Source organism: Ostrea edulis, chromosome 6 (assembly GCF_947568905.1).
Source record: "Ostrea edulis chromosome 6, xbOstEdul1.1, whole genome shotgun sequence".
NCBI classification, from domain to species: Eukaryota; Metazoa; Mollusca; class Bivalvia; order Ostreida; family Ostreidae; genus Ostrea; species Ostrea edulis.
The window spans coordinates 81,213,577-81,228,536 of NC_079169.1; the positions used below are offsets into that span (position 1 = coordinate 81,213,577).

Genomic DNA, 14,960 nt, shown 5'->3' on the forward strand with positions numbered 1-14,960 from the left:
ATGATGATTCAAGTAATAAAACGCCCAAACTCTTGAACTTTGTTTTGGGGGATGTAAACATGCAATTGTTTGAAAATAAACAAACAATAAACAGAGAGTTGATCTGCTGGAGCTAAATGTGGGTCATCGTCGCTAGCCACGGTTACCGAGTCCGGTAGTACCTACCCTACCTCCGACCGCATTTGAGTAGTGTAAATGGAGACAATAGGCCTGGCTTGCGACATGAATGTGGGTAAGGAGATTAAGAAGAAACCTACAACTGACAATACCACTGTAGTGTGAATCTGAAATATATTGTCAAGAACAACAAGTACATCTTCATAAAATTTTAATTCAACTTATTTTATAGGAGGACAATCTTTATGGCTTATACATATAAAGCTTCAGGAACCATAAAAATCCATACAAATTATAAACATAAATTATCTCATAAACAAGACAAGTAAACATGTTTTATATAAAGCATATTAGATATAGTTAACCACTGAATAAGTCTTAAATAATAGTCACATTCTACTTTACATATTCATTGTATACAATGCTGATCCAAATTCTTAGATTATCAAAAAAAAAAATATCAAGTCTATAATTTATCATGCATTACCATTATTTCTTATGTATAGACTAAATGACTGATTTTTGTGTCACACTGCATCATCTACTTCTACTTTCCAAATTCATATTGTGCTCCTTATTTAGAACCTATATACAAGACATTTCAGAAAACATGCAACCATTTCATTTGCATATATTTTGATTACATTTTAATCAAATTTGAATACTATATGTCATCCCAATCTTGGTCTAAATTCATCACCTAGCTCAGTAGGTTAGTAGGTCGACTGCTGAACTGTAGATCGAGGGCTTGAGTCCAGCAGGAGTTTTAATTTTTTCCCCCAGATTGCTTTCTACTAAAACTGCGTTTTTTAACTAAAGTAAATTTGAAAGTCTTCAATTTCAAAATATTGTTGTACATACCCTCCACTTTTCATCCATATCAAATTTCTTTGGTGTACTATATCTCCTTAAGTTGAACAGAAATGAAGTAGAAAACAGAGTACTATGAATGCCTTTAAAATATTTAACATATAAAGCAGAGGAAATGGTTGCATTTGTTGGAGACAGTATATAGTATGTGCATTGGTTGTGAGAAATATTAGTGTTGTCTGATAATGTTGCAGTTGCAAATCTAATTTTTTTTTTTTATCCTTCTCAGGTTTTTATTTAAGAAATTAAGTATTGATACATTTTTAAAAATTGATATAAGGGGTTTTTTTGCCCATACCTACTAAGATTCTAAAGTTGATATGATGTATAGAAACTTAGACCTGACAGACAAATCAAATGATTGAATCAATCTGATTAAAATATAGCGATCTACGTGAACGGATCATAGGGTCTGCTTTAATCGGACTGGAGGTGAAGAACTTTTAACCAGATGAAAAAATAAAAAAGTTTGCATGTACAAGCAACCTTGCAGTAAATAATAATAAAAAAAAAGTATGCAATGATTATATCAAACACAGTACATATTGTACCATATCAACACTGATCAGGATCTTAGAATATGTATATATAATTCAAAAATAAAAACAGCTTGTCAAAGTTCATCTAGGTACAACTATCTTCAATCTCAAATGTACAACAATTGCACTATTAATAAACAATGCCGGTTGTCTGAGCAATGTTCAAATTCATTGTAAAAAATACAGGTACATGTATGTGGATTTCATGAGAATCTTAGCCAACTGACATCCCATTCTTGGTGTAAAGACTCAATGTTCCATTATTATAACCATACGTTCTGTAGAGATTCCCCTTTACAGCCACATCTTCCAGCGCCCGTATCATCATGACAGAGAGCTTGTGGTCCTCCTGAGAAATGTTCAATTTTGTAAACATGCTGGAAAGAGCTGAAATGTATGCATAAGTCAAGTTGGCATCACGGTTGACCGAGGCAGTGACTCCAATCTTTTGTGACTCTGCATCTGCTGCTTGCTGGATTTCATTTGCTGGAAGAGTAAACACATATATTTCTTTTCTTGTGTTCTATATTTGTTCATTGTAACTTTCAGTGTTTGTATATTTCTTTTCTCTATACTTGTTCATTGTAACTTTCATGCTTGTATAGTTCTTTTCTTGTGTTCTATATTTGTTCATTGTAACTTTCAGTGCTTGTATATTTCTTTTCTCTATACTTGTTCATTGTAACTTTCATGCTTGTATAGTTCTTTTTTTGTGTTCTATATTTGTTCATTGTAACTTTCAGTGCTTGTATATTTCTTTTCTCTACACTTATTCAATGTAACTTTCATGCTTGTATATTTATTTTCTCTATACTTGTTCATTGTAACTTTCATGCTTGTATAGTTCTTTTCTTGTGTTCTATATTTGTTCATTGTAACTTTCAGTGCTTGTATATTTCTTTTCTCTACACTTATTCATTGTAACTTTCATGCTTGTATATTTCTTTTCTCTATACTTGTTCATTGTAACTTTCATGCTAGTATATTTCTTTTTTTTTTTGTGGTCTATATTTGTTCATTGTAACTTTTGGTTCTTCTCACTACACCTCACGAAATCTGACTTAAATCTTGTAGAAGACAAAGTTACAATAACTAATAGCATACTTGAAATAACTAAAATAAGCTTTAATTTCCGAAAATTTTGCATAAAAGTAGGCTATCTTAATTATTTTGTACATATACTGTAAAATCATGTATAAATTAGTGCACTCAAAATTTAGTGCAATCCTCCTTTTCAACTTATCGTATATTAGTGCATGCGAAACTTTCAAACTTTGATAAAACATAATAAATAAATCATGAAAATATAATTAAAAAAAGGTCCCTGCACATGTGTCTAAAACTGTACAGTAACCGTATTCATCCTATTGAGCACCCCCAACATTATAGTGGTAGTTAACCAAATGCGAAAAGAAAAAACCATGCACATGCTCTTATGACATTGCTTGACAACTATCATTTCTGAAAGCATGTGTAAAAAGATATCATCTTCTGGATAAGTACAGTGTACCTTTACATATAACAAATTGAACATTCAGACAAGAGCTCTGCAAAGTGGGGCTTATATTAGGCAATCTTTTCTATGAAGTCCCATAGTGACTTTGACCCCAAAATCAATAGGGTTCTTCCTCTCTTCATAACAAAGTTATAAAATCAATCAAGCAAAAAATGTGGCCTGTAGCATGTCTACAAGCTTTTTCTAAAGAAGTCCCATAGTGACTTGACCTTTGACCCTAAAATCAATAGGGTTCTTCCACCTTTAAGAACAAAACTAATTGTGAAGTATCAAATCAATTGAGCAAAAAATGTGGCCTGTAGAGTGTCTACAAGCTCAGTGTTACACACACACACATACCACACACCTGTAGAGTGTCTACAAGCTCAGTGTTACACACACACATACACACACACCTGTAGAGTGTCTACAAGCTCAGTGTTATACACACACATACACTTACCACACACCTGTAGAGTGTCTACAAGCTCAGTGTTACACACACACACATATCACACACCTGTAGAGTGTCTACAAGCTCAGTGTTATATACACACAGACACCTGTAGAGTGTCTACAAGCTCAGTGTTATACACACACATACACTTACCACACACCTGTAGAGTGTCTACAAGCTCAGTGTTACACACACATATCACACACCTGTAGAGTGTCTACAAGCTCAGTGTTATACACACACACACATACCACACACCTGTAGAGTGTCTACAAGCTCAGTGTTACACACACACACATACCACACACCTGTAGAGTGTCTACAAGCTCAATGTTACACACATACACATACCACACACCTGTAGAGTGTCTACAAGCTCAGTGTTACACACACACACATACCACACACCTGTAGAGTGTCTACAAGCTCAGTGTTACACACACACATACACACACACCTGTAGAGTGTCTACAAGCTCAGTGTTATACACACACATACACTTACCACACACCTGTAGAGTGTCTACAAGCTCAGTGTTACACACACACACATATCACACACCTGTAGAGTGTCTACAAGCTCAGTGTTATATACACACAGACACCTGTAGAGTGTCTACAAGCTCAGTGTTATACACACACATACACTTACCACACACCTGTAGAGTGTCTACAAGCTCAGTGTTACACACACATATCACACACCTGTAGAGTGTCTACAAGCTCAGTGTTATACACACACACACATACCACACACCTGTAGAGTGTCTACAAGCTCAGTGTTACACACACACACATACCACACACCTGTAGAGTGTCTACAAGCTCAGTGTTACACACACATACACCACACCTGTAGAGTGTCTACAAGCTCAGTGTTACTCACACACACCCATACCATACACCTGTAGAGTGTCTACAAGCTCAGTGTTATACACACACATACCACACACATGTAGAGATTATAAAGCATCACAAAATGTAAAAGATATCAGTATTTGTTATTTTGGTATAGGTATTGTAATAAAACATCATAAAATATCAGATGTGTGATTTATGGTTTTTTGGTCAAGTAATAAAGCATTTTATATGAAAACATAAATGATTTACAGTACATGTATTTGGTATTTCTCTAATGGGAAAGTAAAATTTGTTTTTTGTTAAATAAAACATACTTGAAACATGTAAACTTACCTGTGTTGCGTATTTTCTTTGTTTGTTGTAATGTTTTTGTAGTCTGTACCATTTTCTCCTGAATGAAAACTTCTCTATCAACATTTTCCTGTAGGTCAGAAAGTTGACATTAGGAAATGAACATTCACCAAATACAGAGGCATCATAACCAAGCATTTAGTTTTTCTCACATATATCTGAGAGTAGAGAAGAAGATTTTTCTAAGATTTAATGCATTTTCACTAGAGAGCCATATTGGTCCCACCCTAGGACCTAAGACCTAACCCAGGAATCATGATTTTCATAATTCAGGTAGAGATCTTCATGGACATCATAACCATGCATCTCATTTTTCCCTCGCATATGTCTGAGAGTAAAGATTTTACTAGATTTAATATATTTCACTAGAGAGTCATATTGACCCCATCCTAGGGCTTAAACCCCTAACCCAGGGGCCATGATTTTCACAATTTAGGTAGAGATCTTCATGGACATCATAAACATGCATTTATCTTACACATGTCTACAAGTAGAGAAGATTTTCTAAGATTTAATATATCTTTACTATATGGTCATATTGGCACTACCCTAGAGACTGAACCCCTGAACAAGAGGCCATGAATTTCAAAATTTTGGTAAATTAAAGGCTTCATGGGCATCATAACCATGCATTTCGTTTATCTCCTACCTGTGTGGAAATAGAGAAGAAGAATTTTGAAATTTTGGCATTTTTTTTGCAGTTTTGGCCTCACCCATGAGGACCTGGGGAAGATAAGATCATAAATTTCACAATTTACATTCCTCTTATCCTAAAGAAGCTTCACACCAAAAATGGTAACGAATGACCTTATGTTTTTCAAGAAATTAATAATGTAGAATTATTAAAAGACAATGGACGACAATGGATGAAGACCAATGGCAATAGGTCACCCGAGTGACTCGGGGTAACCTGAAAATGTAACCACATCTGGAGAGAAACGTTAAACAAGATACAATCAATCTATCAACAAATGAGTCATCTATATCATCTTGCCCCAATAAAATCAATACAGCGTTGTTGTATGTTAGACATACTCAAACTCAATATACAGTAAAACCTGCTTATAACACACCCTAATAACGAAGCCACGCTTAATGCAAAGTGATGTTTATTCCCCTACGAGCGGAAAATAATGAAACTTTTATCAGATATAGTAAAATTTGATTATAATGAACTGTTTTTCGCAAGCTTTGGAGATTCATTATAACTGTGTTTTACAGTATATACATATGCACTGCACTGTGCAAGGAATTGCAAGGCTAAGATGATATCGTGTGAATTTATGCAAGTTAATCATTTCAAGACACAAGATGTCACTGCTTTGCAATATTAAGGAATATCATTGTGAGGGTGGCTAAAAGTATTACAGGACTTTTTATTTAAAACATTGAAAAATCATTTGACCATGGCGTACACTTGAAATTTTCTCTGTCCTAATTTTTAGAGCTCGCTGCACTTGCTATCACAGGATTTACATTGGATCAGTTTTTTTCCTTCCATGATATACAATGTACATACATATATGTGTGTTTTGACATCAATTGGGTCTTAATACTGACCTTGAGCAAAGTCCTAGTGAGGTACCTCTCTGTTACCACTTCAGGGATATCCACCCTACCCAAGTGGAAAAACTCCACATTCACATGGAAGGCCCTATTACAGGAACTCGATGGAGGACAGAATGCACAAATTGTGGCATTGTTGCAGCTGCTGGGACAACAATCGGCACAACAATCTCCTGTGAAAAAAATCTTGCAGTTAGAAAGCAAGCACTCATACAGTGTCCCTAATGCGATCAAGAATCTATAATTAGCACTAAAAATTACCAACGATGTGAACAAATATGTCACTGGTCATTTTAGTGCTTTAAATATCCTTATTTATTTAACCTCTTATCTATATTCATATCCGACACTTTGGATGTTGATCTATTTAGTAATTACAATTGAACTTCGGTACCTCAAATACTGTTATCTCGAATACAATGGATATGTCAAACTGATTAAGAAGTCCCAACAATTTATTCTTTAAGTGTTTTACCCTCCATATCTCAAATCCTCTGATATCTCGAAGTTTTTTCTCGGTCCCACTGAGTTTGAGATAATGAGGTTTGACTGTATTTATCTATCTATGTATATCTGTATATGTTATATTTCATGGATGCCATTTTTGTTCATGTTATAGTAGCTACATATCAACAAATTGTTGAAAAACAGGGAAAAGATACCTAATACATGTAACACCCAAACAGAGGGCAAAACTTAACACAAACAAAACCTTTACACACAGAAGAAAGTTAACTAACACAAAACAACATCTCTATACACAGGAGATAATTAACTACTACAAACAACATCTCTATACACGGGAGATAATTAATTAATACAAACAACATCTCTATACACAGGAGATAACTAACTAATACAAACAACATCTCTATAGACAGGAGATAATTAACTATTACAAACAACATCTCTATACACAGGAGATAATTAACTAATACAAACAACATCTCTATACACAGGAGATAATTAACTATTACAAACAACATCTCTATACACAGGAGATAATTAACTATTACAAACAACATCTCTATACACAGGAGATAATTAACTATTACAAACAACATCTCTATACACAGGAGATAATTAACTAATACAAACAACATCTCTATACACAGGAGATAATTAACTAATACAAACATCTCTATACACAGGAGATAATTAACTATTACAAACAACATCTCTATACACAGGAGATAATTAACTATTACAAACAACATCTCTATACACAGGAGATAATTAACTAATACAAACAACATCTCTATACACAGGAGATAATTAACTATTACAAACAACATCTCTATACACAGGAGATAATTAACTAATACAAACAACATCTCTATACACAGGAGATAATTAACTATTACAAACAACATCTCTATACACAGGAGATAATTAACTAATACAAACAACATCTCTATACACAGGAGATAATTAACTAATACAAACAACATCACTATAGACAGGAGATAATTAACTAATACAAACAACATCTCTATACACAGGAGATAATTAACTAATACAAACAACATCTCTATTGACAGGAGATAATTAACTAATACAAAAGTTCCCAAAAACATAAGCCTTATTTTTCTCAAACTATGAAAATATTAGGAACCACAAAAATAAATGATTCTACATGCAGTATTCACTAAATCGAAAGAAATTTTTTTTTCTTCAGTGTTACCTCCAAGTCTGCCTTTCAGTTTTTCATGAAAATATTTTTCCAGCATGGAGCGCTGTAATCGGTACTGATCCACAGAGAATGGGACAGCAAGGTTCTTGATTTCACTCTCTATCACACTCCTAATCACTTCATCATAGTTCGACCCAAACTCTCTGTGTAGAAGTCCCAATTCTTTCTTTCTAGAATTGTAAACCAACTCTTAATATCTATTGAAAATCTAAGGCAAAAAAAAATTAATCAATAGTTTCTCAGGCACAGCTGCATCAGTTAAAAAGGTAACACATGGAATATTTTCTTTTTCAATTCTTATTTGTTTATTTATGTAAATGAGATTACTCTTATGTTTATAATTAAGATTTCTAGGAAAACTTTCAGTAGGTTTTAATGAAATTCCATTGCTTGCTCTTAACATGAGAAAGAAAAGGTAACCCATGTTACAGTCACATAGAAAGGAAAGATAACTCATGCTACAGTCAAGTAAAAGAAACACTGCCTACCTCATCAGAATTTGAAATTTTAGGCCTGAGAAACTGTTTATTAATCTTTTTTGGCCTTACTAATATAAAATGCATGACAATTCAAAGTTGAACTATAAATAGTCTACCACATCTGCATGTACTTTTCTTTATGGGATTCCATAAACTAAAATTATTTCATGAAGAAACATTTTATTATCATGCTATATTGTTTGCATAATCATAAACATAATTATAATTCTAAATATAGAACTGTCTACATTATGACTGATATTCTTACTTTATAAAGTATTGCACATGATATGATATTTCAATAGGCAGCTTATCCAGAGTAAAGATCCCGTGAGTTTTGGACACGGTGTGAGCAACTGCATCAAATTCTAGGAAACCAACACTGGGCCCCAAGATGTAACAGCCAAACTCGTACGTGGTGGATCTGTCAACCACCCCTGTCACTTTGTTATATTTCAAGGCCATCTATTGAACAGAAACACAATCCAACACTATACAAAATATCATCATACAGTAATACTTTGTTAAACAGGGTTATTATTAGATTCTACACACCTATATTACAATGACTGTCTCGTAAAATTTATCTTATATAAAATTTATCTTTAAGAAATATAAGTGTCATTGTCCTACCTCTAGGACCCAGTGGATATGTGACATGACCCAGTGGATATATGATAGGACCCAGTGGATATGTGACATGACCCAGTGGATATATGATAGGACCCAGTGGATATGTGACATGACCCAGTGGATATGTGACATGACCCAGTGGATATATGAGAGGACCCAGTGGATATGTGATAGGATCCAGTGAAAATGTGATAGGACCCAGTGAATATGTGATAGGAATCAATGGATATTTGACAGGACCCAGTGGATATGTGATAGGATCCAATGGATATGTGATGGGACCCAGTGAATATGTTATAGGATCCAGTGGATATGTGATAGGAACCAGTGGATATGTGATAGGAACCAGTGGATATGTGATAGGATCCAGTGGATATGGGATAGGAATCAATGGATATGTGACAGAACCCAGTACTTATGCATAACTAAAATCATTACCTTATGGTAATCTAGATATACAAAACTGGCTGGGAAGACCCCTAAAAAGACGATGACTGCGAGAACCCCAGTCACCAGAAAGAAAGCACAGCACAGCTGGTTAAATGAAACATTCTCCATACGGCGGTGTATAAACCTCTGCAGGCGAGATCTCGACTCTTCCTCTCTGACAGAAAAAGCATAAATCAAAAATCAACTCATAAACTATTAACATTACACATAATAAATATCAAATAATTATATTAACCACTAATGTCAAAAATTATGAAAATTTTCATGTCATAAGTTGAAGTCTACATGAAGCATTGTTCAGTTAGATTTTTCTTTCCTCCGTAGAAATCAAAACATTGTTTAGCAACATTTTCCTTTCTCCCTAGAAATTCAATGAAGTTCATTTAAAAATTTAAAAAATTAAATTTCATACTCAATTTCATTGTATTCACTCTCCATCATGTAAATGACATGCAGAATGACTAATTTTATCCGTGTGCATTACAGTATTATTCTGTGTAGCTTTAACACTTTTAATGGTGTCTTTGCTTGGAAGCAAGTCATCACAGTAAAGAGCACTTGTGCACAAGATCAAAAATCATGCAGGGAACGTTGTCATCCACAAAAGGAAGAATACTAATTTTACAGTTTGGAGAGATTGGGGTTTAACTTCTAAATTTGGACCCAGTTGCATGAAGGTTACTGACAGTTAACTTGCCATTGACTTGAACATTTACATAGCATTAACTTTATGTTAACTGTCAGATAAACTCAGCTAACTTTTGTACAACTGGCCCCAGTTGACTGGAGACTGGATTAAAAATAAATTGCTTGACTTCTACCTATATTGCTAAATATTCAGCAGGTCTGCACACACAAAATGTTTAAAATTAGGTATCAACTAATCTTTGGGAGTGTCTTTATTCAAATATTTATTCTAGTTTCTCTGGATATCAGATATGATGATGTAAATTTTCTTGACAATCATTAACTTTCTTTTCCAATGTGTTGAACTGCTGTTTGAACACTTAACTAAAATATTCACAAACACATCAGAAACATTTTATTCTAATTAAATATAAGTTTGGGGGAAAACTTTAAGCAGTCTTAATCAGCTTGAACTACGGACATCCAGTTTTTCTGATTGTTGTCACGTTTTAGAAGATCCTACCTTTCTGCACTTCGCCCCTCCTCTGCACAGACAGATTGTCCTAAGGACTGACGCCACATCACGTGACTATCCACAACTGTAGCTCCTGTAACATTAAAAAAATCCAATCCATTACATCTGTGCGTATTTATTACAGTATTTAAGAGTAAGAAAATGCTAAGAAATTCAAATATCATATCAACATATAAAAGAATATCTATATTTCTTACCATACTGTATTCCAATTAACTCATAATAGAATAAATTGCCTTTGCTATTATCAAGTATTCTATAAAAGAAACTATGGAAAACCTTTCTGTAAGATTTAAACAATTGGTGTGCAGTTGAAGAGATGATTTTTGAAAATTAATGAATTTTTGGCAGTTTTGTCCTTCCCCTGAGGACCTGGTGGGGGTTGGGGGGTTGGGGTGGTGGTGAAGAAGTCCTGAAATTAACAATTTATATCCCCTCTTTGTCCCAAAGATGCTTTTGAAAAGAATTGGAATGGTAGTTATCTAGAAGAAGTTAAGAGATGTTCAATTGTTAACACACAACAGACAGAGACCAATTGCAATAATATTCAATTTTTAACTTTTTAACACATTTAATCACTGACCATTTTGGCCTCATTCAGGTACCAAAACCCCAACCCCTGGGATCATGAAATTTACAATTTTGGCAAAGGACTACCTTCCCATTTTAAGTATCCATTAACATGATTAAGTTTCTGTTTACTAAAGATTTTATTTATATGTTTTACACATAAACATTATATACCAAATTTGGCCCTGCCCTGGAGTCAGATCCTGTACCCCGGTGATCATAAAATTTTGGTAGAGGACTTCCCGCTCTATATCACAATGCATTTAGTTTTTCTTATAGATTTGCAGTTGTAATGAAGAAAATTTTAGAAAATTGGTAAATTTTTGGCAGTTTTTGTCAAGCCCAGGAGAGCAAGAGTCCTGAAATTTATAATTCATGTACCCCTTTTCCCAGAGAAGCTTTATACCAAATTTGAAAAAAAATGTAACAGTAGTTATCAAGAAGTTAATAATGTTCAATTCTTGATGGATGACACATGAAGACGGGCACTGACCAATTGCAATAGGTCACCCAAGTAATTTTAGAAATTTCCAATCATGATGAAAACATCAGGTGCATATCTTCATTTGGTGAATAATGAGTCCACTTTTCAGGAAAATCCATGCTCTAATCAATCTTGGCAAATATCCAGACAAAAGCATGTCAGACTCTACAGACAGATGAACAGACAGACAGACGGACATGCTGATTCCTTCATTTGTAGGGAGTATAATGAAGCATCAAAATGAAGAATTTTGCTTTAAATGATCATTTTCTAATCAACATTCCTATGAATAAAGAACATTTAAAAGTCCAATGCTCCAAACATAATCAAATGCTTTACTGAAATTGATTAATGCATGATTTCTACAGGAAAGTAAAATTTCAATCTCAATACGGTATATCGGGGTAAAAGATGCCAATTTCATATTTGTCTGAAAATTCTTAGTAAGCAAGAAGAAAGGTAGTTCTATCCAAAATCATGGGGGGGGGGGGGGGGGTGTGTGTGTGTGTGTGTGTGTGTGTGTGTGTGTAGGAGGGGGGTTTCTTCTTCAGTATACTCAGTGAGTTCAATTCCTTCGTCCAATCTTGCATTTGCACAGCTATTCTTACTATCATATAAAGTGACCAGATAATAATTTGACATTTGCAGGTAAAAAAAAAAAATGATGAGCTATGTAATACACTCCGTGGTAATAAAGGGGAAAGTAAGCATGTGAAGCCATAACTTCTTTTTCTGATGAGTTCCAAAATTTTTAGTTCCAGTATCCCATATTGTGTGTACATAATGATGAACCTTTATTCCACATAAGATAAAAGAGAAAGTAATTTCCATGTTTAAGAGGAACTGACTGAATGACGTGATATATAAACATTTCCATGTTTAAGAGGAACTGACTGAATGACATGATCTATAAACATTTCCACATTTGAGAGGAAATGACTGAATGACGTGATCTATAAACATTTCCATGTTTAAGAGGAACTGACTGAATGACGTGATCTATAAACATTTCCATGTTTAAGAGGAACTTAGTGAATGACATGATATATAAACATTTCCATGTTTGAGAGGAAATGACTGAATGACGTGATCTATAAACATTTCCATGTTTGAGAGGAACTGACTGAATGACGCAGGGGTCGAAATTAACTTTTTCTTCCACAGGCTAATTTTAGCCTGTGGGTAAAAGATCCACAGGCTAAAATGAAAACCTACAAGCTAAAATAAAAATAATGAAGCAGTGCTCTTTTTTTCATATTGTTTTTTAAATCAATGATTTTCCCCACCATTACTGAGCCTAGTGGGTCAACAGGCATCATTTGGACAAAACACTAATTTACGTAAGTCATATGATGCAATGTTTAGGTCTCTTGACCATCGCACCTCAAATATTCACAACCTGTTTACTGCAGGTATAGATCCAATGTCTTCCAATTTTATGCCACGTCAGGGTTGTCACGAGTAATTTTTCAAAGTGAATCCCAGACTCGTGGTTTATAAGCAGCACGATCACGAGTCCCATGATTTTTTTGTTTTTTGTTTTTGGTAATCGCCTACACGGCGAGCAGTGCACTCGTGCCGCGACTACAACCCGACCTCAGTATGAAAATGAATTGATGTAGATAGAAAATTCTGATTAAATTAACTACTGGAAGACTTGAATTCCAAGTATGAGCTTTTTTGTTATTCATTTATCTAACAAGAAATCGGAATTTATGTTTTACCAAGTCAATTTAATCACCCCTATAAGTAAACAGGTCTATATTTTTCATTATATAATGCGATGTCCGACCTCTAAAGCATTTGTTTGACGCCGAGTTTCTTAAAAAATCATAAAAGAAAATCCGGATAGAAATGGTTGTTGAAATCATTCGTTCATGTAAGCGTTTGTATGATTTTGAGTGCAAGTTTAAGAAAGGGAATGGCGCATCGCGGCTTAAAACGGATACGATACGATCATGGTTTGTAAATCCCCACTCGCTAAGATTTGCGAGTGTCCACTATTTTTACTCGCTATTTTTCAAATCTACTCGCAATTTGCGAGTATTTCTCGCTAATTTCGAGCCCTGTGACGTGATCTATAAACATTTCCATGTTTGAGAGGAACTGACTGAATGACGTGATCTATAAACATTTCCATGTTTGAGAGGAAATGACTGAATGACGTGATCTATAAACATTTCCATGTTTGAGAGGAACTGACTGAATGACATGATCTATAAACATTTCCATGTTTAAGAGGAACTGACTGAATGATATGATATATAAACATTTCCATGTTTAAGAGGAATTGACTGAATGACGTGATCTATAAACATTTCCATGTTTGAGAGGAACTGACTGAATGACATGATCTCTAAACACACCTGGTGGGTCTGTGTCAGCATTGTTTCCTGAATCAGGAACCACATACAAATCTCGTCGTTCACCCAGAGTATTTCGTCTGTTCTGGTCAGTTGTTGAAGGAGATGGAAGCTGAAATAGTAAACAAGCACTCTAGACTTTTTCTTTGAGGGATATACTCTATGCATTCTACAAGAGCTTCATTTAACACCACTAACTTTTCCAATGAAATGATAAAATAAATCTCTATAAAACTCATCATTCACTACCATGATAGTCAAATAAATCTCTATAAAACTAATCATTCACTACCATGATAAAATAAATCGCTAATCTGGCCTCGTAGTGTCCAAGATCTGATCCAGACACAATTTATGTATGTACAATGTATAGTCAGAAACTTTCAGGAGGCCAGTGACCTACTTTTGGTTCAAGACAATACCATAGGATTTGATTTTAATCAGATTGATAAGTATACATTTCTGTATAAAAGTATAGATTTCTCTCTCTCTACCCTTTCTTCTTCATCCAAACTTTCTAACGAGGAATTTCCAATATCACCGTCATCTTGTCTTCCATTCCTAAAACCATAAAAATTAAAAGCACTCAGCATCTTCAGGGTCTTGTGTATGCACTATCACAAATTCACCATAATTTACAATTATAGAAAATGTATCAATCAACCAGAAGCTTAAGCGGCCATGTAAGAATTCGGATTGTTTCCAACTTCTATGGCGTAACAATTTTGCCAAGTTTGATATTACTAACATATGATATGCCATCATTCGGGAGAAAAACTTGGTTCTCTACTAGACAATTACAGCAAAACACACTTTTAATTTATCATGCTTATAAGTTACAAACACACGCTTATTTTAAAGTAATATTCAT

General features: G+C 34.3%; 1 protein-coding gene across 1 annotated transcript in view; it reads right to left on the reverse strand.

The window, feature by feature from the left end:
* Positions 1-311: 311 nt before the first annotated feature.
* LOC125672540 (uncharacterized) overlaps positions 312-14,960 on the reverse strand; it is a 34,164-nt gene continuing 19,515 nt past the window's right edge. The window contains exons 8-16 of the mRNA XM_048908736.2: positions 14,584-14,650; positions 14,093-14,201; positions 10,661-10,745; positions 9,499-9,664; positions 8,696-8,892; positions 7,940-8,118; positions 6,250-6,428; positions 4,672-4,759; positions 312-2,012 (exon numbers count right to left, since the gene is read on the reverse strand). Coding sequence (XP_048764693.2) covers positions 1,741-2,012; positions 4,672-4,759; positions 6,250-6,428; positions 7,940-8,118; positions 8,696-8,892; positions 9,499-9,664; positions 10,661-10,745; positions 14,093-14,201; positions 14,584-14,650 — 1,342 coding nt within the window. The 3' untranslated portion in view covers positions 312-1,740. The remainder of the gene's footprint in view (positions 2,013-4,671; positions 4,760-6,249; positions 6,429-7,939; positions 8,119-8,695; positions 8,893-9,498; positions 9,665-10,660; positions 10,746-14,092; positions 14,202-14,583; positions 14,651-14,960) is intronic.